This window comes from Dicentrarchus labrax, unplaced genomic scaffold, assembly GCF_905237075.1.
Source record: "Dicentrarchus labrax unplaced genomic scaffold, dlabrax2021, whole genome shotgun sequence".
Classification (NCBI taxonomy): domain Eukaryota; kingdom Metazoa; phylum Chordata; class Actinopteri; family Moronidae; genus Dicentrarchus; species Dicentrarchus labrax.
Genome location: NW_026136721.1, coordinates 31054834 through 31081956, shown reverse-complemented (window position 1 = coordinate 31081956; position 27123 = coordinate 31054834). Strand labels below are relative to the sequence as shown.

The window sequence follows — 27123 nt, the reverse complement described above, 5'->3', positions numbered from 1 at the left end:
AAATTAGTCTATATAATAATAGTATATGTTGTATGCACAATATTTAGTATGGAATTAGGACATACTTCTACTACTTCTCTGTTGTAGATTTATCAACTAGCTCCTTTTCATCTGCAGTCCCTGTGCAGGACACAAACACTACAAAAAATACAATATTGACACATTGGCAGGATGTTATTTTGGGAGTTTGTTGCTTCCCCAGAAACTCTGGAGACACAGATCAAATAAAACATCCTCTGAACATTGTGTACTTCATCTCAAGTTTTGATCAAATCTAGTGTGAAACAGCTTGCATCCTGAGTTTGAGGTTGGGAGGAACCGCTGGCCACATGGTGGCAGTGTTGCATCAGTTTGCAAGGCACATGAAGCACAAATACAGTCTCTCTCTCTCTCTCTCTCTCTCTCTCTCTCTCTCTCTCTCTCTCTCTCTCTCTCTCTCTCTCACACACACACACACACACACACACACACACAAAGACCAGGGACAGGTCAATCCAGAGCGTTGTGCTTTCATGTAGGCGTTTGCATTTAATCAATATTAAGGAAAGTATGAGGAAATGTATAAACAGGAAAAGAAATCAATTTTTTCAATAACAATGAAAAGGGAAAATGAGAGGAGAGGAAAATAAGGAGAAAGGGGGAAAAAGATTACAAAAGCAAGAAAAGAGGATAAGTGTTTGGTGGGATTTTGTTATCTCACTTCTTATTTTATGTTATCCACTTGTTAATTTAAGCAGATATTCAAGAGGAGAATTTGCTCATGTGATGAATGAGTTGAGAGAATAGGTGAGAGCATGAGTGAGAGGGAGAGATGGAGGAGTGTGTCTGAGAGAGAGAGAGAGAGAGAGAGAGAGAGAGAGAGAGAGAGAGAGAGAGAGAGAGAGAGAAGGAGGGTGGAGGGAGGGAGAGGCAGAGAGTTAGTGGATAAATGAGGGGAGCAGCGCTGGCTCAGCCACAGCGTCTTACTGCCAGGCAAAGGAAGGAGTCCAGGAAACACACACACACACACATACACACACAGCTCAGTAGGACCTAAGCAGCTGTTTCCAGGAGCATCTCCTGCAGCCGAGCATTGGATGTTTGGACTTGATGCATCTTCACATGGCGGCATCTGGAGTGGCTTGTGATCCAGGATTTATTCTCTAACCTGTGGCAGTGTAGGAGCAGAGACCCAAGCAGTGGGACGATCCCGGGCTGTGGTTTTATCACCAAACACTGACTTTGGATTGTAGATCTGAAAAGTCTTGAGCGTGTACACAAGATTTTACCTGTAGCATCATGTTGTGTACCTGCTGGTTTTAAGCATGACTGCTGTCAACAGTTTGGACTGTGTGTGAGAGCCAGCCAGTGTTTCTGTTTGTGTGTGTGTGGTGTGTGGATGTGTGCGTGTCAGGATGAGTGTTCCCATGTTGAAGATTGGTGCGGTGCTCAGCACCATGGCTATGGTAACTAACTGGATGTCCCAGACTCTGCCGTCGCTGGTCGGACTCAATGGAACCATCATCTCCTCTGAGGGCACACATGAGCGTATCGTCAGTGTATGTATTCTGTATATACACACTATATACGCACACACAAACACACTGTATGAAGAGTTATTATTCTAAAGCAAAACAGTTAGCTGTTTTGTCACCAAAAGTACATCTTTCAAATTCTTTAAAATTAAACATTAAACAATTAAACAATTACATTTTTTTTTTTTTTTTGTCAAGCAGCAGCTGAAGTTATTTTGTGCTCTTTTGGTGTGCACTCACATGCTTCCATCAGCTGTTTCATACACATGAACACTCACTCTCTGTACATATAACTGCATTGTGTAAGCTCTCTAATTTGAATTAATTTTTAATTGGATGAAGAGAAATTGCTGCAAACAATGTCTATCTAGAATTACAGGGAAAAGGGGGTAAAATTCAGGGATCAACACATTCAGGAAATGAATCCTCCACGCAGCAGATATTTGATCTGTTCATTGGTGCAGAAAATAGAGGCAAAAGAAACAAAAAAGGAGAAACTGTTTGCTGAAAATAGAGCACAGCGTGTTGCAAATATGAGGAATAAATAGCACTGATAAATAAATAACCTTTTCTGTTGATATGAGTCATAAAGAACACATGTACAGTAAGCAGCTACTGCTACACACACACACACACACACACACACACACACACACACACACACACACACACTCACACACACAGAGGGGTAATAGGATTGCTCTCTCGCTGACTTACTGGGGTGATATTTCTCCTGGGGAAGGCTGACTCACCCATGGGACAGCCAGCAATTTGTTGCCCTAGCAACTCCCTGGCAACCCTAGATGTGTAGATGCTGGACCGCTGCACATACAGGTCTCTTAATTCTGTACATATACTGTGAGTATGTGTGTGTTTGTGCACACTAGTGCTTTGCATGATTTAGTTTTCTGGCTCGAGAGGCACCTCGCAGCTGCTATGTGGCGGCACTTTGCAAGTTCAGCAAAGTGCATGCAGTCTCATGCAAGTAGACGCCTACACACAACCACAGGCGCACACGCACAAAGCCATCTAAGAACAGATGGAGATGTTAGAGGTCCAGTGTTGTTACTTTAGGACAAGATAGAAGGAGAATCTCTGAATTCTTAATCTGTTATGTTACTGTAAATCAGTTTGACGATGTGAATATAATTGTGAGCTGGATCAGTGGTTCCCAACCTTTTTTGACTGATGTACCCTCACAGTCCAATCAGAGGAGCTCAAGTACGGGTTCATTGACACACCCTTCATGTTCAAAATGTGTTTATTTGAAATGATTTTAAACACTTTGTTATTCAAAGGTCCAGTGTGTAACACTGAGGAGGATCTATTGGCAGAAATAGGCATGTTTTCATTAGTGTATAATCACTTGAAAATAAGAATAGTTTTTTTTTGTTACCTTAGAATGAGCTGATTGTACCTACAAAGGGAGCGGGTCCTCTTCCATGGAGTCCGCCATGTTGAACCGCCATGTCCAGAATGGACAAACCAAACACTGGCTGTAGATTGGGCCTTTGCGAGTTTTGCAGCCACTGTAGTTTCTCCTACACGCTTGGAAGGCTGAGCTGTATTCAGATGGTTGTAATCTGCAGCTTCACCACTAGATGCTGCTACACACTGGTCCTCAAACCCAATAATTATATAAGATTTAATATTGTTAAAAATATTTTTATACAGTTGAATTATCAATGTTTAGGTTGGTTTGGTCAAATTCAGTTTCGTTTTAGCTGTTTCAAATGCTAATCCATAATCTTCAACTAAGAATTATAACCATTTATTAATTACTTTTAGCGATCGACTGTATTTTAATGTTTATCCTTTACTTTTAGCTCACTATTTCGGCCATTTATCTACTAAATTTAGATAACTATTTAGAATTCCTTGCTTGCAAGGCAGGCAAGCCCCTCGCCCCCCCTCCAAGTAACTGCAGAAGTATCCCCTCGGTTACAAGCAGGGAACATTTAGACATTTAGATTTTTGTGTGTAGGATAAACTGTTACACTTGAGAGTATTATGTGTTAACTCTTCTGCCTCTGTCTCTATTCTTGCAGGAATTTAGCTCTGTTAGCTCCCTACTCACTCTCTCTATTTGCGCGATCACAATCAGCTGAGCTGCCTGAGTAGATTTTTATCATTTTTCCCTTGTGTGAAATGAGCCCTTAGGTGCCGTATGTCCTCCTCTGTTTAATTACATCGAGCAGTCGGCACAAGCAATGCTTATATTCTAATCCCATCCACGTCCTCCTGTTTTAAACCCCCATGTACCCGTCAGCTTCATTGTAAACGGGACTTCAAGGTTACCACACCAAACCCAGCTGATTGATTTATCAGATGTTTCCCCCCAGGCCCCCACCTCCCCTTCCGATACCTCCTCCATCCTCTCAGCTTCCTCCATCGTTATTCTTTTTCAGGGTTTGTAGGGCAGCTTCTCTGCGAGATGACGGGCTGGTGTGTGTCAGCTTTAGCTCAGCTGTGCTTTTATATTGTTCTAAGATGTTAACGCTAAGTAGGTCAAACTGAAGGCCTGGTTCAATCCCACCAAAATGAGCTCATGATTTCACATGTGCTCTAATTTAATGTGTTGGGACTTGGGTCTGACGTTTACACCCCAGGGAACAATTGCTATCACCTTAGCAGTACAGAATGAGGTCCCAAATAACCCCAAAAAATTTTAAAAAAGAAACACGTGTCATTATATAACAACTGAGGTGGTATTTTAAAACTATTGATAAATGTATGTGTCTTGCTGTGTGCTGTAGCCTTGAGAATTACAAAAGCAAATGCATGTTCTCATTAAAAGAACATTAGCATTATTCTTTATGATGGAAAAGAGTTAAAAAATGAATTCATTCAATGGAAGCAAATAATGTTACAATTCAAATACCACTTAATAAAGGAATGCACCAATATTGACACCAGCATCAGGTCCAATGCCGTCTTCGTAATTGTAAACATAAAACTACTCCAATACCGCACATGATAGCACGACATGTCATGACATTATGTAACCTCTCGTTAGTTGAGCAGGTAGGTCAGGCGAGGCAATGTCAGCAGTTTAGAGATATTTTAAGCAACTTTTACAACAACATTAACAACGTTACATTTGTTGTTGTAGTCAGAAAGTGAGGAACTGATCTGATGAAATGTTTTCAAAGTCATTGTTCGAACCATAATTGTATTATTACGTACTCATATCGGTACTCGGTATGGCAAGTACAAAAATTTAAGAACTTGTAATTCTTGCATCCCTAGCTGAATTTATAGCATTCAAATATTTTACCTTTTACCACTTTTAGAACCTTCGATCAGAAATTAACATGAGAAATGATGGAAATGTCTGGCTCTGTAGCTGCTAAATGTTTCACTATGTGCAGTTGCAGTTTGGGGCTGGGCAGTTTTCAGAAAACCGCTGCCTGGGGTGGGCAAAAACAATGAGAGCAGTGAGAGTGAACCAGAACAGTAAAGAAAAGGCTGGAAAACCCAAACAATGAGCTGAAATTCTATAAAGCTTTGTAGAGCTGCAAGGAACTGCAGAGCCTCTGTGTATTTGTTGCTATAAGCGGTCCCTTTTACAGATTTAAGTGTACATTAAGTTGTTCACATTAAGTCTAGACAGTCAAATCCAAAACACAGGTGGCTCAAATTTAATTGTTTATGTTCATAAAGACACCAAAAGTCCAGATGACAATATGTTAAATGATTATAACTGAGCCAGTATTGATAAATAATTGATCCTAATCCCTCTGTCATATTGCAATCCTGTCAACATGACCTAATAACAATGTTACCAAACAATAAGGTATTCAGTCGCTACTCAAATTAGTACCTAGACACGATACATTTAAGTAAAATTTTATGGTTAAAAAGAGAAAAGAAATATTGATGAAACGTGTATTTGATAAGTGAACTGAGTGGTACAAGAGTAGAAGCAATGTCATGAATTTATATGTACTGTGAGGAGGGTAGAAATCGTTTTTGTGCAGATTTCTGGGCACTCTTGGGAGCCGGTGACTTTTTGCCAGAGAGAACAGCAGCTCGGGCTGCGGATGCAGAGGGTGGAAACTCTCCAGTTCTGCTGCTAGCTTTGCTGGACTCAGACATGTGGGAGATGTCACAGCTGATTTTAGCTGCAGAGGAGAAATGTCCAATTTAGACACGGATGTCTATGGTGCAGTCAAGTACAATTAAGTGCAAAGAGCATGCGCTCTCCTTTTTACGAAACTAAATGGACACTTAAATCACAATATGCGTCCAGCCGAGAGCTCCTGAAATCCTGCTGAGATTTACCAGCAAGATAGAATTAGACAGAAACATTTTAAAAGCAAAATATTTGTCCACCCTTCCAACCACATCGTGACCTGAATTACATGCTGAGATGCTGAGAAATGTGTGTTGTGTTGCACAAAATGCACAAAAGAAACTGCGTCAGTACCATGACTCATTGGGTCCCTTTGAAAAACACTTCACAGAACAACAGATTCACACATACTGTCAAAAAAAACCCCCAAAAACAGCAAACACACAAAAAATAAAACATGCACTTAAAGAGCTATGAAAAATAGGTTTGGCAGTCACTTTATTTTTGCTTTAAAACGGCACAGTATGATGTGCTGCCTTATTAATGTCAAGTTGTTTTGTCTTTCACCTTGTCAGCTTGTTTAAATGTTTAAAATGATTTTGAACTCATACTGTATATAAGAGGCAGGATTTGAGCGGTTGCTGAGAGATGTGATTCAGGGCAAATTATCCCATAACTCCCCTGTGTTCATTGAGTTTGTAGTGTTTGCACATGATAGAAGCACATTTATTGAACACGTGATATCTGAGTGCGTTGCCTTAGCTTGGTCTCAAGTGACTCAACAGAAGGGGACACATTTATAGATTCGATCCAGTTTTTTTGAGGTACTAAAACTTTTGAAGTGTAAATGATGCCCTTGGCTATAATGACATTACACATAATTTTATATTCTTTCATCATAATACATTAATATCTTGATTATTTTATCAGTTAATCAAAGAAATGTTTTGTCTACAAAATGTCAAGAATTCCTTGTTTTGTCCAATAAATAGTCCAACATTCAAAGATTTTTTATTTAGGATGATTCTGAATAAGTGAAAGTAGCCAATCATCACATTTTAGAAGCTGTAGTCAGTGACTTCTTGCTCTTTTTGCTCAACAAGTTACTCAAACGCTCAATATTGTATCATCATTGTTAACTATATCTACAAATCTGTCCACTGACTCAGTGTTTTAGGACTATGAAACAATGTAAAATGTCAAAAGAAAATTCCTTAAAGGCCATAAGCATAGATTAAATGATTTTCAATAAAATTGTCTGAGAATTTAAAACTTCAATCAAGCAGCAAAACTGCAAAGGAATTAATTAACAGAAGTGTGTTTAAAATCTAATATGTAATGTAAAAATGTTAGCTATTGACGACAACAAACAATGAAATCCCATAATTTACTGAGCTGACCTCTCTTCTTAATGCACGGTGGACGTGGATTTCTTGCCGTGACTTCATTAACACAGAGCCTGTTTGTGTGCAGGGTTTGTACCCAGGCTCAGAGGAGGGCTGGCAGGTGTACAGCACGGCTTCAGATCCTGACGGCAGGTGTGTTTGCACGGTGGTCGCTCCGGCACGGAACCTCTGCAAACGAGACCCTCGGAGTCGACAACTTCGCCTGCTGACTGAACAGGTGTGTGTGTGTGTGTGTGTATTTGTTTGTGTTTGTCTGACTCTGAGTGCATCCGTCTATGTTTCAGTGGTCAGCATTGCGATGCAGCACAGGGGAGAGGCAGCGTACTGGAATGAAATATTCACTGGACTGTCTCTTTGTTTTGACACTTGCAGAAACACACATGAACAAACACTCACACACTCAGGTTTCACTGACAGATGTATCCCTGATACATCAGTAGCTGTATCCTCTGAAGACTCCCAGTCATTCAACATGCCAAAAGAGTTTAAACTCAAAGGAAACACAGACAGATGGGTGGGAAAGAAACACTTTGCTCTATATGCAGGGTGCAGCTCTGTATGAGTATCTGTGTGGTTGAACGTCAGCTGAATGTGTTCCTATTTGTGTGTGTGTGTGTGTGTGTGTGTGTGTGTTTGTTTATGTGAGGATATGCATCTGGCTGCATAAGCACATTATTTTCATGTATATGTGCGTCCCGAGTGAGAACTAAAAGTGATTTGTGACAGAAGTTGATGAATTATTGAACACGATCAGACCAGCAAACATTTCCCAAAGAATGCACAACTGCAAAGCTCACACATGATGACATCCCTGTATTCTTGCCAAACTAAAAATGAACCACAGCACACAAGCGATAACATCATGAGGATTATAACTCTTTTTTTTTTAATTCACTGCTGGTGTTGCATTCTGTTCTGTCTTCACACAAAAAGAGTGAGAAAAGAGGAAGGTAAATGAATGCTATCTGGAAAAAAACGTCTTCTCCTCTCTCCTCGTTCTGTTCCTGTTGGGAGGCTTCTGTATTTATGAATCTTAATTAGCTCAATGTTTGTCTGGAAGTGACACCTAGATCCTGCTGTGAGTGTGAATGTGTGTGTGTGTGTGTGTGTGTGTGTGTGTGTGTGTGTGTGTGTTTACGTCTCCGGCCTCCCCAGCATATGTTACAGCGGGAGATGTGTGGGTGGGTTTTTTGTGAGTGTTTGTTTGTTTGTTTGTTTGCATACCACTTCTGGATATCTGGGTCATTTTTTATAATGGATTTTTTTTTTTTTCACATGCTTGTTTTCCCATTCAATATCAAAAGATATTTGAAATATCTAGTAGCATTTCAGGGTGATAAATGGGAATAAGCGTGGGAGTGTTTGTTTCTTTAGAGTGAAACATGTTCTAGGTGAGAATCTCTTATTTAAACAGATCTAATGGGAAGCTGCTCCAAAGAGAGAGACTGCATCATTTTGTTAAGCCACGGTGGCTGGAGCATTAAAAGGTTGGTTCACTCTAAACATAGACTGTATATGACCCCAAAACACCTCTTTTGATTTTATTTGTCCACCTTTGAGTCATCTGTCCTTGATATGTCTGCTGCCTCCCTTTTACAGCTGAGGTGAAATAAATGTTGTCTGTTGTGCTCACAACTTTACAAAATTACATAATAAAATTCAGTAGCAATGTCTGTCCTTATTTTGCATAATCCACAGTCCTCATTGTAAACACTTTAACCTGTAACTATGATGATGAAATAGTCCCACGCAGTGATGAAACTGAAATACCTCAAGGTCTACTGGACAGATTGTCATGCATGTTTTTGAACAGACACATGTGCTCCTCACAGGATGAACCCTAGTTACTGTGGTGATCCCTTAACTTTTCTTCTGTCTCCATGAGGTTGACATTTTTAGTTCAAAGTGAAATATCTCAACTGTTGTATGGGCTGCTGTGAAATTTGCCACAGATATTCAAGGTACCCAGGTTTTAAATTTACATACCAAAATACTTGCAAAGGTAATGACATTCCCACAAGCCTCAGCTGTACTTCGAGTTTACTGCTAATAGACCTTATTGACAAGAGCCACTTTGACATGAAATAGGGTAAACACAGGTGTTACCAATGATACTAATAAACAGTCAGGGAGCTGCTATTGTGCATGTTGAGCTCACTGGAAGGTCTCTGCTGCAGTGTCAGTAACACCTGCGTATACCCTACTATTTCATGTCAAAATGGCTGGTGTGAAAATGTTAGAGCATTCCAAAAGGCTAAACTAAGAGACTAAGATAGGTACAACCTCGAAGAGCCGCTAGGTAGGCTGTAGACTCTTAATCTTGTTGATTTATAACAAGCAGAACTGCTGCAGTATCTCTAAATAATGAAGTCACAGTGACAGTAATTAAAGTTCACTTAGGTCATACAACACCTCTGGGATGCAAAAACACAAAAGCTGTTTCAAATGATCTCAAACTGAAACAAAAATTCAGGACCGTAGTACGAGTAACATCAAACATGTAATAAAATAAAATAAAAATGTTTATTTTTTAAGTATACAGTCTATGGTAGCCACATACACTGTGTGACCACAGCCTATGAGGAAGCAGTAAATTCTGCTTTCGGAAGATGTATTGGCTAATTGTCTCATGTGATGTAAATTAAACTTTTTCCATTCAAATGCTGCCTGCCACATAGTTAGCTATAAAGTTTAACTGAAAATGAAATGCCGAAAAATAACAGATTGTTAACAGCGATGCTGTGACGCTGATGGGTCTGAACAATTTGAAATGCGTAGTGGAATCAGAAATCTCACAGATGGATACATCTTGGGCAGATGCACCAAAACTCTCTGCATGGCTAGATACCAGGTACGTAAGAACATTTATCTTTTTAGAATTTGGGTGAACCAACCCTTTAAGTATTCCATCACATCACCGCACAGTCGTATTGGTAGGCATACAACAGGTGTTTGGAAACAAATAACAGGTGGCAGTAATCAGACAACAGCCAAAACCAATCATGTGCATTTCTGACAATGCAGGTTACTCACAATAATCACTCCTGATACGAACCATATGATTTGTGTTGTTTTAGGTCCAGAATGTGAGTCAGTCCATGGAGGTGGTAGACCTGCGGACAGCCAGAGACTTGCAGTACGTCCGTGACACTGAGCCGCTGCTGAGAGGAGTGGACGGACGTTTACACACTTACGTGGCCAACCCCCGCACTCTGACAGCTAAGGGCCTGCAGGTACACGCACACACACACACACACACACACACACACACACACACACACACACACAAAGAGAAACACAGTGTAAGACGGTCGCTGTAGGGAGCAAATAACCTTTGGCGTGAAAACATTGATTTCACGCATGCCAAGCTGAAGTTTTTCTGCCTGCACTCAGACATGCGAACATTTTTCATAAAGGAGACAAAATTTGTCTTGAAGCTGTCAATTCAGTGGCCTCGTGTCCACTGTGTAAAAGTGTCACACAGCTTTGCACAGAAGGTGCCAGCAAAACTGCAGCATCACTGCACACATTAAGTCTTCGAGCTGTCCGGGAAAAAAAAAATCTGTCTGGAATGAGTCTGTCACTTTAATATTAATGATGAAATTTACATAATATTGGCACAGAAAAGGGGAGTTTATGTACAACATGCATTTTTTTCAGTTTGGCGTGTTTTGAATTTGCAGAAAAGAAGATAAGATTACCTTACTGGATAAGTATTGCCTTTTATTGAGGGAAATCTAAATGTATTTCACTTCTTAAATTAGGAGTCCTAATCTCATCAGGCTCGGTGTTCTGTGCCATGATGCCGCTGGCAGGCGTCTGTGCCAACAACAAACCAGCAGGCAAGCGGGAGATTATCTCAAGAGCTACAGAGAATGAAAGGCTGTGTATCTGAGGAATGAAGGGCGAATGATCTGAACAGTTAAATCAGCTGTGACACTGCTGGTTTTATGTCTGTAATTGGCTGCTCAGGACTCCTAATGACACTAACACTCAGAGGGACTAAAACCCTGAATACTGTCTACACCTGCGTGTAACTTTCCCAGGAAGCACTGATTTGGCGATTTGTGTCTTGTTTGACATCAGTGTGAAAAGTGAGCTAAATTTGACTGAAAAGTTTTTTAGATATCTAGGGCACATGTAATCGTTTCAACTGCATTTCAATGACTGTATTTCAGTCTGTAGTTAGGACATGCTTCACATTAAAGTATAGTCATTTTCCACCAAATTTAGCCCTTATTCAAAGTAGACGTCTGGATGTCTTTTGATGTGCAAATTACCAACTTGCTGGGTTCCTAAAACATTTTCGGCCAGAGGCTCACATCAGGCCGAAATAACACGACACAATAGAATTATTGGCAATAAGGGCAGACCATTTTTAAGGGGGCACAGCTTAATGATACAGTCAGATCAAATGTCATTCCCTTCACTGAGACGTATTCACTTCTGGACTTGATCCTACAATTGATCCTGACTCCTGATCAAACTTTACCTGCAGGCTTTCAATTTCAGACATGTGACAAACAGCTTAGTTTAGCATTATGATAGTAAGCGGGAAAACAGCCTAGCTCTGTCCAACGAGGTAATAAAATCAGCACCTCTTAATCTCACTAATTAACACATTATGTGTTATTAATTTAATCTGTTGAATGAAGTGAATTTCATTAAAAATGAAGTGTAAAAACATTGTTTTACAGGGGGTTATGTGTGGCATTATTTCTTGGAGTAGTAACTTCCTGGAGTCTTTGTTGGTTGCATGGAATCTGCTAACTTTAGCTAATCATTTACTGTACAGACACTTCTTGCCTTTTCTTTTTTCTTTTCCCAAAATGTCCCACAACTATTCCTTTAAAATACCAAATAAATGCAAACATAACACATATTAAAGGTAGGGTAAGTGATTCTAGGTGATGTGGTCCTAATGCAATACTCTTTTTTTCAAATTCAACACACATCTCATCACAGTCCACTGGCTTTTCACTGTGTTTGTACACAGTCCTGGCTCTGCAAATGGTTTTGTGGATTTTTGTGTCAGATAATGTTAACTCACTTGCCCACAGTCAGTCAGTTTATTTTCTAGTTTGCCAAGATATGCTGTTGTTGTGATCTCAGCTATAGTAGCAGGAGAGTTGTCAGTATTGCTGTCTGGAACTGGTGTGCTCGCTTTGGGAAAAAACGTGTCCTTTCTGCACGTCAGCTGCACAGAACAAACCCACACCATCACTAATGTTAGTTGCATTACTTTCTGGGTTGTTCGCACTACAGCAATGGTTCCCAACCTTTTTTCCTTTTCTGTCTTTGAGTAAACAGACGACCCTTGGCTGCTGACATATTTTAATGGATAGCTCTTTTGGGAACCACTGCACTATAACATATTTATCATAGTATTGGATTTCTCTAGAATCGCTTACCCCACCTATAACTTAAAAATGTAAGTTAAAGCTCATAAACCCAACATAGTAAAATAATATATCCAATATTTAAAGAGCATGAGATGCTCTATGAACCAGACAGAGGCTACACAGGAGGTCAACAAACAGACACACCCATGGAGCAACATGTTTACACACACACACACACACACACACACACACACACACACACACACACACACACAGAGAGAGACTACCCCTTACAGTACATCCCCAAACAGAGAGAATTTCCACACCCCCATGAATCCATTCTGCCTTTCATCTTTTGCCGAGCATCTTCTTAACAACATCATGGGGCTCTAGGGTCTGTTTTTAAGTTTTTATGCAGTTAGCTTATGTGTGTGTGTGTGTGTGTGTGTGTGTGTGTGTGTGTGTGTGTGTACGCTTGTTGCTCCTTGGGGGTTTTCACTGTCATAAGCTTTTGCCTTTGCACTGAGAGGCAGAACTGGTGCATATTTATGTGATGTACAGCTACAGTAAGTTTATCAATAACTAAACAGTATTTTCAACCAATGGAGGGATGGGAACAGGGGAGATGCAGGAGGGGAGGTCAAACAGAGGGATTAAGATAGATGGATTGATTTAAGGTTTGAGAGAGGCAGAGGATAAAGGGGGAGGAAATAGAGAAAAAGAAAATATTTGATTGCATATACCATTTTTCCGTGTGGGTGGGGGGGATGAGAGGAATGAGCAAAGTGAAGTATAAGGGGAGGTAAAGGTTACGCAGAAAGAGGGAGAGAGATAAAAGAGTGAAACAGGAGGGGAGAGATTAGAGAGAGGTGACGATGAAGGAGGAAACATGGCAGGGGAGGGATTAGCCAGGTAAAGTGTTTACCATCTAACAAGCAATGACATTTTCAGCATTTTGTCAAGATTGATTTTAATACATATTAATGAACTTACAATTATATGCAAATACTGATCAGTGAGGATGAAGTGGACACATATAAGGTCAGCTTCAGAAAATGTTTGAAGTGATTTCAGAAATGTATTTAGGTCCTTATTTGAAGATAGCAGCAGAGAGATTAGACACACAAAGTGTTTGACTGACTGCCAAGCCTGTTGTTGTCCTGGATTTGTTGTTGTGTTTGTGTGCTGGGGTATGAGATGTTCTGAGGTGACGATAAAGGTTTTTGTCTTCGCTTTTGACACTTCTTTTAATCCGTCTCTTTTTTTCCATATCACATCCAACTCCTCTCTCTACATAGCAAACAGTTTTTTTCTGGGGATTTAAAGGTGAAAAGACATCTAAGTGTCAGGGCTAAAAAAGATAAATAAAAGGGGTATATAAGAAAAACCCTTTATCCTCCTGCTGCAACCTCCTCCAGCTGTGTCATATATGTAATTCATGCAGTAAATATTGATCTTCATCCAAACTGATAGCATTCCTCTCTATCCATACTGGCTCACTTTCTCCAGTGTGAGGCTATTTAAATCTTTAACTATGGATAGGAGGCCAAAAGACAAAAAAAAAAAAGACTTGTTTATCCATTTTACTGTTTATCTGGGTCGCAGTGCCAGCAGATTAGCCCAGACGTGCTCCAGCCACAGCCTCCATCTCGTCCTGTGGGACTGTGAGGCGTTCCCAGGCCAGATGGGATATGTAGTCCCTCCAGCATTTTCTGGGGATCCGTTCCATTTGGCTAACATGACAGATATGCAAGAGAGAGATGTGGGGAAGAGACGCGAAGATGGAGATGGCAGTTACTCATGTCGCACAGAATCTCAATTGTTAAATGTGTACAAATAATTAATCATAGGAAAAAAACAGAGAGAGCTGGAGTGCAGAATGTACATCCAAATCATTTAGATTGTTCCTTTCAGATTTGTTTTGTAAGATTTGTGTTCAGCTTTATTGGACAGATTGAGAGAAAAGAGGCAATTGAGGTGGTCCTGGTCCATTATGCAACTTCTGTGTGATGTAGAAACCTGAAGCCACCAGTGCACATGCACTGCGAATGGACTTTAAAGTGAAGTACGAGACATCTTGTGTCCAGCAGGAAATTAACAAAAATGTAATATTCATAGATTCTGGAATTTTTAATGAGGTAAAAGGAGTAGATGCCTTTTTAACGATTTTAATGTGGGAAAAAAACGTATCAATCATACCTAATTGTTCCGAGCAGACTATTTTAATAATGTCTGGAGGGGATCTGTAAAGACGGGGGAAGAAAATACACAGATGTTCTGGCTCTGCCAACTTCATTGTGCAATAGTGCTTTAATTCAGTCTTTTTAACTTTTCAACAATGAGTGTAAATCAACGTATTACCAACAGGTGGCTACCTGTAGTCAGAGATATTATCAGACCTGCCACACTGAAGTCCACTGTCATTGAAAACAATCTGATTGATTTGGGTGTGGAAACCCTTTTTGTACTTATTAGAAAAGAGTTTTAGTGATAGGAATAACACCAAAAGGTATAGATAGAAATCTATAAAAATAACAACAAATAGTTTTATAACAACAATAACTCCAACAGTTGCATCCTCCTAACTCCTCTCGCCTGTGAAGTATTTTGTGAACTGATATCCTTGCTTTCTTGTTTTTTGCACAATGTACAGCAGTAACAGGTCATCATACATTTTCCTAAGCTGCCGACACAGCTGGAGTGTGTAGTGTGTTCTTTGTGGCCAATGTTTATACAACGTTGTTGTTCATCAGTGAATACGTTCTTGGTGTGGACAGCCCTTGAGTCTGGTTTTTCAGGCTCATGCTGATATTATAGGACAATGATAAATGACAGTGCGGCTTTATAGGATTACATAACGGTATATTATTCCTAAATGAGCCAAAATGCACTGACATGAACGGAAAATAAGACGAAAATTAAGAATGAATGAAGAAAAGGGACAGAAAGTTGCAAGAGAATCTTTATGATTCATTCATCATTCAGATTATTCACACATCTGATCATTTTATTCAGTGAATAATGAATAACATTAGAGATGCCAGTGGTGCTTTTATTCCTGTTTCCACACGTAGTTTCACTAATTTACAGAATATAAATCATCCAATAACATTAATATTACAGTAAGGCTATTGCCACAATAGACCAGCTGCTCCTCTGAATTCAACATTGGTGAATATTCGCCAATGTTGCATAAAATGTAAGTGAAGCGGCCGAATAAAACCTTTGCTTCCGGTGGCAAAGCAGATCTGTATTTTAGCTTTGCACGGAGTTAAACATGGTGAAGGAGCAACCTCAACTAATAGCAAATATGTGTTTGTGGTTGACCCCTTAAACGGACATGAAACCATAAAACTGATTTCTGTGTGCGGCACATCCTGCACTGCTCACAAAAAACAACCCCCATAGATTATACCTGTGCTTTCTGTGGAAGCCTTCTCTCTCCTGACTCTATCAGTTTCTGAATCACAGGCTGCAGGATGGGGAGTGAAGATGGGAATAAGCATAATTAGCTGAATGGAAATCAACTTCGAAGTCTACTCCGAGACAGACTTCATTCACAGCAAAGTAGTCACACAATGACTGCAGTGGCTTAACTTTGTGTTACCTCACCCAATAGAGAGAGAAACAGATGCTTTATCAGATTCAACCACATTAGTGTGGACCCTGTCTTCTCTCTAACTTATTATTATTGCACCCACAGGAGTTAAAGGGCCAGATGTCTCAGCTACGGCCCCTTCTGTCAGTGGTGGAGCAGTACAGATTGGACCTGCAGACGCTGGCCACCCTGCGACTGGAGCTCCTCAACCTGTCAATCATCCTGACAGCCATTCAGGAAGAGATAGGAGCGTACGACTACGAGGAGCTTCAGCAGAGGGTTTTACTGCTGGAGACCAGGCTGCACAGCTGCATGAACAAACTCGGTATGTGCTGGAGGGTTAGTAATACACAGAAAAGTATTACTTATGCTGCCCTTGACATTGAATATTTACCAGTTTGCATGATGGGAATTGTAGAATCCAGCATTTCGGGAGCAAGGAACCAGTAATTTGGACTAAAAGTAGGAATGTCTCTGCCTCTTCTTTACCAATTTTGACCGGTGAGTTTTAAAATTGTTTCTTGGAGGTCCCTCAATTTAATGGAAATAAGTACCAAATTGCTGGAATAACCCTTTAAAGGTCCAGTGTGTAACATTTATGAGGATCTATTGGCAAAACCCGCAATGTTTTTACATTAGTCCAGTATGCACAAACACAACAGTGCCTCTAGATGGGGGCTTTCTCATTTTTCATATGTCCACCTTAGTTCCTCCTTTGCCAATGGAAGGGGATTAACCCTAGGAGGTAGTTTTGAAAAAATGGACTTGAAAACAAAATGAATTACTAAAACAATATAAAAGTAACTTCCATGTGCTTGGACATCTTTGAAACTTGAAAAACAAGAGTAAAATAATGAAGGGTCGTTCAAAATTAACAAAACTCTTTTTCATAGAAATACGACCCCCTTGAATGCACCACTAAGACTTGGGTCTAATGATAAAACACGCTCTTAATGGAAATATACACTGTGTACGTGTACTATGTACACTCCATGTAGTAAAGAGGGGAAACTGCTTATTCATATTAAAGAATATGCTCCTTAACCACAGAAGGATGATGTCAGTAGCATTAAATTATATATTTTTTTTTTGATGATTACATGAAATGGAGGACGAGGAGGATAAGTCCACGTTCCCGGTTCAGCAGCCAACAGCTAGTTTGACTCCGTCCAAAGGACTGTCCCTAGTTTCCGGTTTCTCTATTGAGTATTAGTTACTTTTTAACCATTGATGTTAAATGCATTTTCAATTGCAGATCCATGTAGAAAGTATCTACCTTAAACAAAACACATTTCTCTCATAAAAAAATAAAAGGTATATATGGATTAATCCAAGTCAAATGGTTTTCTAAACCAATATTCAGATAAAGCAGCTACTGAAATGTTTGTGAACCTGTGTATAACATGTAATTAGTATACATTTCAGCCAGCCAGGAGTCTACTCCGCCTCCATTTGGTTTCTGTTCCTACAAATCCTCAATCCCTAATTACTCCAAACTCCAGCGTTGCTATGGTCAGTGTTTTTTTTCATGGGTTTTGTTGGCCGACAGTATGCTCTCTGGTTTGCAGCACGCAGAAAAAATAGGACAGATGAACAGCCCAATTGGTTAACATGGGCGCTGAAAGGAAGCAGGCAGCGCTTTACGGGGCGCTTCACTTCATGTGTATGTGGTTTATTATGAGAGAGAAATTAAGATGAAATGTCTGGATATACATATACAAATTTTAATTTTAAAAGTAATGAAATAGATTACATAGTGTTAATGCATGTAACCTGTGCAATCTTCCACATCAATCACATCTATATAAAAGCTGCATATAGTGTACATACAACCTGTATTCTATTTTTTTCTATTCAATTTTGTATTAAATGTCGACTTTCGTACCTGTTGTGTTATATCTGGAGCTGCTGTAGCAAGTGAATTTCCCCAGTGTGGGAGTCAATAAAGTCTAAATCTTAAATTATCTTATATCAAGAGAGCAACATATACATATGGTAAAAGTAAATAGACACTTATCTTATGTTGCTGTCCCAGCATGAACACATAAATATGTAACAAAAACAAACAATCAAACAAAGCACAAGGGGGAGAAATTCACAATAAAAATACTTAAATTAAATTACTTTTAATTAAACTCCATCTACTCCAAAACCTATTGCTCTAACAGCAGTAGGGAGGCGCTCTAACATGAGTTTGACAAGGTCATAATTGAAACAAGAAGAAGTAATGTTATTTTGGTATATTTTGATGAAAATGTCATAATAATAATAATAATAATAATAATAATAATCAATCACTTATTGAGCCTATGATTAAACAGAACGTAGATGTTTTGATATTGTTATTGTGGAAATATGTCATTGTTTAAATCCATTATAACTGCTAGTTCAATGGTCAATAAAAAAAGCAAATCCCATTTTTACAGCCACCTTTCAAACATACATTTTAAACTTTTCTCAAATTCGACTTCCTTTCACAGTTCAACCTTGGGGCAAAAGTATTTTATTTTTGAAGATTTCATGAAATATTGGTAAATTGAGTTGGGACTTGTGGCAGGTGAACTTGACAGGCCACATCACTCACTCCAAATGTGAAACTATGAAACTATTGCTGCTCTTCACTTCCATAAGCTTTATGTATAAAACTCAATATTTTTTGGATCTTCATTGCAGATTGAACACATTATGTCCATTTTTTGTTAACAGGTTGCGGCCGCCTGACTGCAGTTAGTAGCCCGATCACCGTGAGAGCTTCGGGGTCCCGCTTTGGCTCCTGGATGACTGACGCCATGATTCCCAGCTCTGACAGCAGAGTAGGTGTACTGTGTGTGTGTGTGTGTGTGTGTGTGTGTGTGTGTGTGGATGTGTGTACGTGACAAGTGAAGCAGGTGTTATGAATGTGGTCACAAGGTAGCACTATATTTTTCTTAATGTATTTCTTCTGTCTTTCTGCCTTACTTTTAACATGACTCCTGTGTGCACTCTGTCTTCACTCTCTACAAGCTTCACCAATTTCCTACACACACACACACACACACACGCACACACACACACACTCTGTTCAGGGAGCGCATATTAAGCTAGTTGTCAAGGCGACTGTCTCCCAGTTGCCAGGTGTGATTTATATCGCCATGGTGACCCTTGCCTGTTCCCTATTAGAGCTGCTCTCTGGTGATGAGAAGAAGCTATACACAGCAGCAGTATTCCAGTTATTGCCTTCTGTTTCCCAGTTACCAGTGTGACTGTTGTTACAGTTACAAGGTTATGGGTGAGGTCTCTTTCCCGGTCCCTGTGTGTGTTTGCATCTCTGTCCCAAGAATAGGAGGCTTTTTCTGTCTCTGTCTTTTAGAGCTGTGTACTAGATGTTCCTGAATCCGAGTTTGACATTCAGCAGTGCACAAGTTATGCATTTTTATACAAATCCAGTAAATGTTATTTCTGGATAAATAAGCCAGTGAAACTATAAAAAGCTGTAATCTGCTGAAATCACTTTTATCAAGCTTAAAGGAGCCCTGTGGAGCTCTCTTGTAAACAAACACAGTTATGTTTACGTTTAGGGTTTCTTAACAAAATGCACTGTGCGTATCCTTGAGGCCTAACAAACATGTCAGATGCATTTCCTTCCTCATAAAACATTTGCAGAGCTGATTTTTTGAATATATAATATGTGTTAAAAACCTGTATTGTTCCCAGTAAACCAAAGATAAATTTAAGGAGAACTGGATACTCCCCTCGAAAAAGTGTGCCCTTTTCAACTCTATGAAAGTTGCTTGTTGGGCACATCTGGCGATAAAGTCTTTGCAGGCTTCCTTCTACTTCTGCGTGAGGACATTGTGATAAAACAGTCTTTTCAGAGTGTTTGTCATGCTTGAAAACATTTATTCAGCATTTTACAGCCGCTCCTGTGCTGGCCCCAAAAAGCATTTTTCCCCATAAACAATCATTGGAAAAGGAGCGGCTTTAAAAACACATCCAGCAGACACAGAGGAGCATTACCGTCCCATTGGAGGTTTCTGGCCACCTGATGAAAAACCCAACTGCAGGTACAAAAGACCAAGTGCTGCAAATTCCAGCTTTCACATTTTACAAAACATCGTCTAAATGACATTTTCTTTACTTTACAATTGAATGTTTTTCAAAACACACAGAGTAGTGCCGGTGTTTATTGAACGCCCTCATATATTGTGTGAGAGTGGGCTGCTGAACGGCTTAGTGTTCTTTTAATCTGTGGTGCTGCTGAATGAAAACACAAAAAGATGCATAAAAAGCAAGATTTTGTGACCTTGACAGATGTTGTTGCTGTTTGTGTACTTAATTATTGTACGTAATTATTATACTCACTGATTGTAGAACAATGCAGTTATTGCATCAATTTCCTAATAACAGGAGTTTTTCTTGTAAGGAATACAGACACAGATCCAAAGCGTGATGTCTGTGCACACTCGCGGCATGTACGTGTAGATGACCTTGGCAGCCTTTGATATTTCATAAGGTCAGGATTACACGGTTGCTTTTATTAAGCATCACAAACATCCCCTACCAACCAGAAAACATAATTCTGTTTTTATTTGTACATGTTACTTTCTTAAATAAAATCATATACGTTTCCAGGCTGGACAACCTGTATCTTACCAGTTAAGGCTGTGTGGAACAAGTGCCACAAACGCTCTCACTCACACACACACACACACACACACACACACAGGCACACGCACACACACACACAAACTGTAAGTAAAGTCATTCTCATACATCCTTTGGTATCCATGACTACAGTGTCTGCACAGGGTCCCAGTTTGGCATTTATGAATTCTTCATTAGCTCATCAGTGTGTCAATGTGTGTGCGTGTGTGTGTGTGTGTGTGCGCGCACGCATTATACTTTACACTCACACACGCGCATGCACACACCTGTCGCTGTATTTGAGAACAGCTGCTGAGGTGTGGATATCCCCTGATCTGTCAAGATGTCTCTGCTGTAGTGTGAGAGGGAGAGAGAGGATGAGATAGATGGAAGAGCAGAGAGAGAGAGAGAGAGAGAGAGAGAGAGAGAGAGGGAGAAGGAGAATGAGGCCCCTTGGTGTAGCGGTGTGAAGCAGGGAGACAGGAAAATGAAAGAGTGGGTGGACAGAAAGGGAAAGAAACAAAGAGAGTTGGGAGGAAGCGGGAGAAGGTTGATCAAAAGACCAACAGTCGGGACAGACAAGCAGGATGGGATGAAAGAAGCATGGGAGGCAATGACAAAGAAAAAAACCACAGAGGGGAAGAGAGAGAAGTGGGGGAAAAGGAGGTCAAGATATGTTGCGGTAGACAGTAAAGATTTGAATTTTTAAAGTGTCATTGTTTGCTGAAATCATTCTTCTCCATACTGACCGTGAAGTGATCCTTTCTTAGCATGACTCCACTGTAACAAATAAAGGACGAAAGCTGTGAGACAACATGAGGTTGTAGCAGTCTGAGTTGAGAGAGACAAATTGAATGGGTCTTTTTTAGTAAAAATATTCCTTTTTTCTGTTTTCCGGAGAGTATTTCTTTCCTTCAAATAGTGTTTCCCACTGACTTGTCCACTGTGGTTGGGTCAAAAGAGGTGTGTTCGGTTAGTTCGGTTCTGTCAATGAGTTTCTTGTCACTCCACATGACTTTGTGTTTAATCCTGTTGGATTGTTTGTAAAAAAAAAAAGAAGAAAAAAAAAGCTACTGTGAACACAACCTGGACCAGAACTAAAAGGCAAGGTTATCAAATGTATCGATGCTTCGATATTTTTTTAATACCACCATATGTAAAACATTAGATAAAATAATGTTATTCAGTATTATAGAGTACTGCAGCTAAGAATTTTCAACCCAAGGCCACACAGATGAAAAAATATTCAATATTCCATATTCATAATTACTGTGAACATTATTTCAAAGGTTGGTATGCTCAGTGACTTTTACTGCACCAGCACTGTATGCCGGTGTAATTTATATGTAATACGTTTTTTTATATATATATCTACAGATGTGAAAGTGACCTAAGCCAATGAAAAACACTTGGTTTGTCTAACGCACTGAACTAAAAAGCAAATATTTACAAGAGAAAGAACTAGAACTATGAATTTTGATCTCTATCTTTTACAGAGCAGTGAGCAAAACAAAGTGATCCCCTCACAGCATGTGAGTATTGTGTTAGGATAGACTTAAAAAAATCCAAACCTATTCTTAATGGGAGAATCGTTGTAAGTTGAATGGGAAGGCGCGAGTTCAAGAAACAGCTAAAAAAGTCCCCACTCACTTTCTTGCACTCACCGTTTGTTATATAATCAGCGTCTGGAGCTTGTTTATATAAAGCAAATGGTGCTGTCAAACGCAAGAAGATTACAGCTGCCAGAAAACAAAGGGACTCCTGTTCCTTTCAAACACTGTTTTAAAGGGAATTAAAACAGAAAAAGCCTCATCAGATGAGCTGGTGGAGCAGGGAGAAAAACTAGGGAGGAATGGGAAATATTTAGAGGAGAGAAGAGTGTTGGTGGTAGAGACAGAGAGCAATCAGTCTGTTTCATTGTCTTTGCAAACCACAAGCTGAGTCTCAATTAAACATTGTGTTATTGAAGTCCCTCAGAATCACTGCAATCAGTTACCTTTGTCTGAAAGTCTCTAATTCAATAGGACTTTTGAATATTGCGACTACAAATTAACTGTAATTTAAAAAATGGTGCTACCAATGCAAGTGAGATTTTCTTTTCTTTGACCCATGAAAAAAAAAAGATCCTTTTCATCTGCTCCTTCTTTTCTGCCCTCTCTACTTTTCTCTGTTTGCAGTGAGAATAACGAGAGTCTTTTTCACCAACAATGCTCTCTCTCGCTAACGCTCTCTGCTCTTTTCTTTCATCTAGTTCACCTCTCGTCCCTCTTTGGGTAATTAATTCTCCATGCTGTCGACACTCAATTTCCCTCCCATCTCATCTCTTCCCCCTCATCTTCTCCCGTTCTCAGTTCGTCTGTTTCTCCAGGGATCTCTGATGGTTTTCTCTTTCACCTCCAGTGAAAACAGAAAACCATCTAGTGGATTTTATTAGCAATAGCTTGCAATTGTTAGCTAATTAACGTTAACTGTGTGTGGGTTGAAAACTCTGTCTCCAGCTGACTCTTTCCTTCAACAAGCAACAAGGTCTTAAATATTCACCTGATGGCTGCATACATGAAAATGTGCTACAAGAAAAAGGCTAAAGCTTCATGTCTCAGGCAAAAAGATTAATAGTAGAAGATATGGAAATAAAGAAACAGCACTGTTGTTTTATTGTGGGGTCGAGCTAGTTATCTCTTGTATTATAGTGCAATAATGATAAGGAAAACTACAAGATCAGACTGTTATGTGGATGGATCATAACTGTGTTTGAATGCTGTTTATAGAATAGAATATATTCTACTTGGACAAGCAACACAGATGTTTGATGTATGCTTTAATGATCATATTTTCACACTATATGTTTCATGTACAAGAGAAAGATCTTGACAAACATACAGTAACAATATATTGTGTAACAAGTGCAGTGCTGCAACAAACGATTATTTTAATTAGCTATTAATCTGCATATTATTTTTCCAGATTAATTAATCGTTTGGTCTATAAAATGGTATTAAAAAATGTCTATCCCAGTTTCTTAGATTCCAATGTGATGTCCTTATAGGTCTTGTTTTGTACGCCCAAAAGTTCAGTTTAATATGATATCAAACAGAGAAAAGGAACTATCCATATTTGAGAGGCTGAAAACATGAAATATCACCTTAATGCTGAATCCATTATCAGAATAGTTGTAAGCATTTACTTATACAGTAGCATTCAGGACCAGCCTCCACAGAGTGGGTTTTCTACTTTAACCTGTAATCCTGTTCCTTGGTTTTGGGAGTAAGGCTGCAGGTCCGTAAGTGGTAAGTTAGTTAGCAAAACATGCCAACGTTTGCCCCTTACACTGGAGGTATACTTTAGTATTTTTTGTTTAGGAAAAGCAATTTAATAAGCACAGCCATCTAAACTTCAGCCACACGCACACCTCTTCAGCATGTGGAGAAATAATCAAAAGCTGGACAGACCTGCTGTGACTAGTTACGGTTGCTATGGTGTGATTAGACAGCCGCTTCGGTTCGCCGTCACTGATTTGACTTGATTTCATTGGCTGAAGGTGTGCGGTAGCCAACAGGGACAGAGTTTGAGTACCAGCCAAAAACACCATGTAATTATCTAATCAAGTTACTGCAAAGCGTGGCATGTGACCATTATGGATCTCTCTGCACATTTAACAGGATTAATGCTTGGTGAGTGTTAATATTGCATCCTGGAGGTAAGATCTGTTTCCCTCTCTTCCTCCACCAGGTGTGGTCGATGGACGGCTACTATAAGGGCAGGCGTGTGCTGGAGTACAGAACCATGGGGGATTTCACAAAAGGGCAGAACTTTGTGCAGCATCTGTTGCCCCACCCCTGGGCAGGAACCGGACATGTGGTTTACAACGGGTCGCTCTACTACAACAAACACCAGAGCAACATCCTGGTAGGAGACTGGCTGGACGGAGGAAGTAGCATTTTTGAAAATCAGATGATCAGAGTGAGAAATGTATGCTTCTGTGTTTCCAGGTTCAGTACCATTTCCGCTCTCGCAGTGTGTTGCTCCAGCGCAGTCTTAGTGGAGCCGGGTACAACAACACATTTCCCTACAGCTGGGGAGGATCCTCTGACATCGACCTCATGGCTGATGAGATGGGACTCTGGGCCGTCTATACCTCCATCCCAAATGCTGGAAACATAATGGTACTGTGTGTGTGTGTGTGTGTGTGTGTGTGTGTGTGTGTGTGTGTGTGTGTGTGTGTGTGTGTGTGTGTTCTTGTGATAACTAAACAAAATAACAAGCAAAGAATATGAAGATGTTTTTTTTAACACTATTTGAATGAGAGACATTTAATCTTGAATGACTTAAACTACATCTAAACCCACTGATGTTTGTTTTAATCAGAAGTTATTGCTGTCAGCAGGTTTGCTTTACTTTCCAGAATTCATAAACTGCCACAGTAAAAAAAAAAAAAAATCCATTTAAATAGCTGACAGAGACACATTGCTGGGTTGAATAATGTCATCTATCATAATGAACAGCAAGTGTATTGCAGTTTTCCTTACATGATTTTAATATAAAGTTTACAGCTAATTTTCTCTTTTACTGTACACTTGTTACAACCCAGTATGAGGAGACGTTGGTGTGTGTGTGTGTGTGTGTGTGTGTGTCTGTGGGTCTGTGTGAGTGACAGACAGGTTTCAATAAATTGCAATTAAATAGGAAGTGTAAGAGCTGAACAAAAGCTTCATCCAATTCATAAAACTAAATTAAACCCCAAAGAAAAATTCTTTTAACAAGGAAAAAACTGCAGGATAAAACTCGCAGGGCACTTGGAGAGCAGGACACTGACGTTAAAAATGCATTTGTTTGTGCTCATCGGCTGGCATATATGCCAATATAGATATATTTACAATAACGTCGACCAATATATCAGCCTTCAACGTGTGATTAAATACACTTAGTTTCCGTCCATCAATGGGGGCATAAACATGGGATTATAAAAACAGGAAATTTCAACATTGCTTAAGATTTATAGTTGTATATAAGCTCAACATCGAGCCTACTCAAGTTACCTATGTTGTTATGAGCATTTATACTTACACTGGTGTGTCTGCAGTGCTCAGCAAATAGCACCACCAAAACACTAGTTGGTGGTGGGATTTCTATGGCACTGTGTTGAGTTTTAACTGAAACTGAAACTCTTTCCCATCTCTCTCCACAAACTGTCTGGTGTTTTACTTGTTTCCCTCCTCCCCCCTCCACTGCCTGTGAAACAATAAGACGAGGGAATACGAGGGGACAGACAAGAGCATGTCATGCAGCGAGGCAGCATCCCATGTGTGTCTGTTTGTCTGTGTGTGTTTGAGGATACACTTGTCTGACAATGTGTGTGTGTGTATTTTTGACACGGGATTCTCAAGCAGCATTATTAACTCATCTGGGTTTTCATTCTCAGGCAATGCACACACAAAGTCACAATTTGTTTGAGTCGCTGCGACATGTAGATGTATTACTGGGGAGGTGCACTTCAGGCTTTGAGGCTATGTCGTACCTACACCGTGCACACAGTCGGTTTGATGCAGAAGTATAAAGGCTTTACGCGAAAGCTGCACACCTCTGTAATCAGTTGTTTTATGGTGTTGTGTTTCTCTGTGACCAACCCTCCCTCTCTGTCTCCAGGTGAGTCGTCTGGACTCTCGCTCACTGGAAGTCCTTCAGAGCTGGGACACCGGGTTTCCAAAGCGCAGCGCAGGGGAGGCCTTCATGATCTGCGGCACCCTGTATGTCACCAACTCCCACCTGGCCGGGGCCAAGGTCCACTTTGCCTACCACACCAACTCCTCCACGTACGAGTACACTGACATCCCCTTCCACAACCAGTACTCCCACATCAGCATGATGGACTACAACCCCAGAGAAAGAGCGCTGTACACCTGGAACAACGGACACCAGGTTCTCTACAATGTCACATTGTTTCACGTCATCCGGAGTGACGGATAAATCGACACGTAGGAAATTGTAAAAAAAAAAAAAAAAAAGGGAATGTAGTAGAGGAGGATGCAATGAGTCGTTAAAGGGTACTGCAACTTACAACACACACACACACACACACACACACACACACACACACACACACACACACACGCACACACACACACACACACACACAATGTTCATTCAGTCTGTGTTTGAATTTGAATGACTCCTAGACTGCAAGAGCTCACTGAGCTAATAACTAGACACAATACACGGTTGTCGAACACATGTCTAAAGGTCACAGACAAGAGTATTCATCACAGCAAAGACGAAAATTAACTGCCTCTGAAACAGGGCCGCTGATAGAAAGTCAGACAGTTTGAGCTCATCCATATTCTGTTGCGTTTCATTCCACTTGTGTCTCAAGAAGTGATATTGGAAGTTGAGGTCGAATTGTCGAGAAAAAAAAAGAAAAAGAAAAGCGGCTCGTGAACTGAATTTCAGCTCGCTTTAAACCTCGGGCTATGACGGCGGACCTGATGGAAATATTCTGGGTTTGTGATGTGATCGTGGAAGTGTTCAGTCAGCATGGTTGTTCGTTCATTAAATCTTACTGTCAAACTTT

At 40.0% G+C, this 27123-nt stretch overlaps 1 protein-coding gene across 1 annotated transcript; it reads left to right on the top strand.

The window, feature by feature from the left end:
* Nucleotides 1-931: 931 nt before the first annotated feature.
* On the top strand, nt 932-27123 carry LOC127355586 (noelin-2-like). The gene is made up of 8 exons (XM_051386635.1): nt 932-1538; nt 7063-7212; nt 10073-10228; nt 16041-16260; nt 18642-18748; nt 24288-24464; nt 24548-24721; nt 26202-27123. The coding sequence occupies exons 1-8, from the start codon at nt 1395-1397 to the stop codon at nt 26520-26522; spliced, it is 1449 nt and encodes a 482-aa protein (XP_051242595.1). The 5' UTR covers nt 932-1394; the 3' UTR covers nt 26523-27123.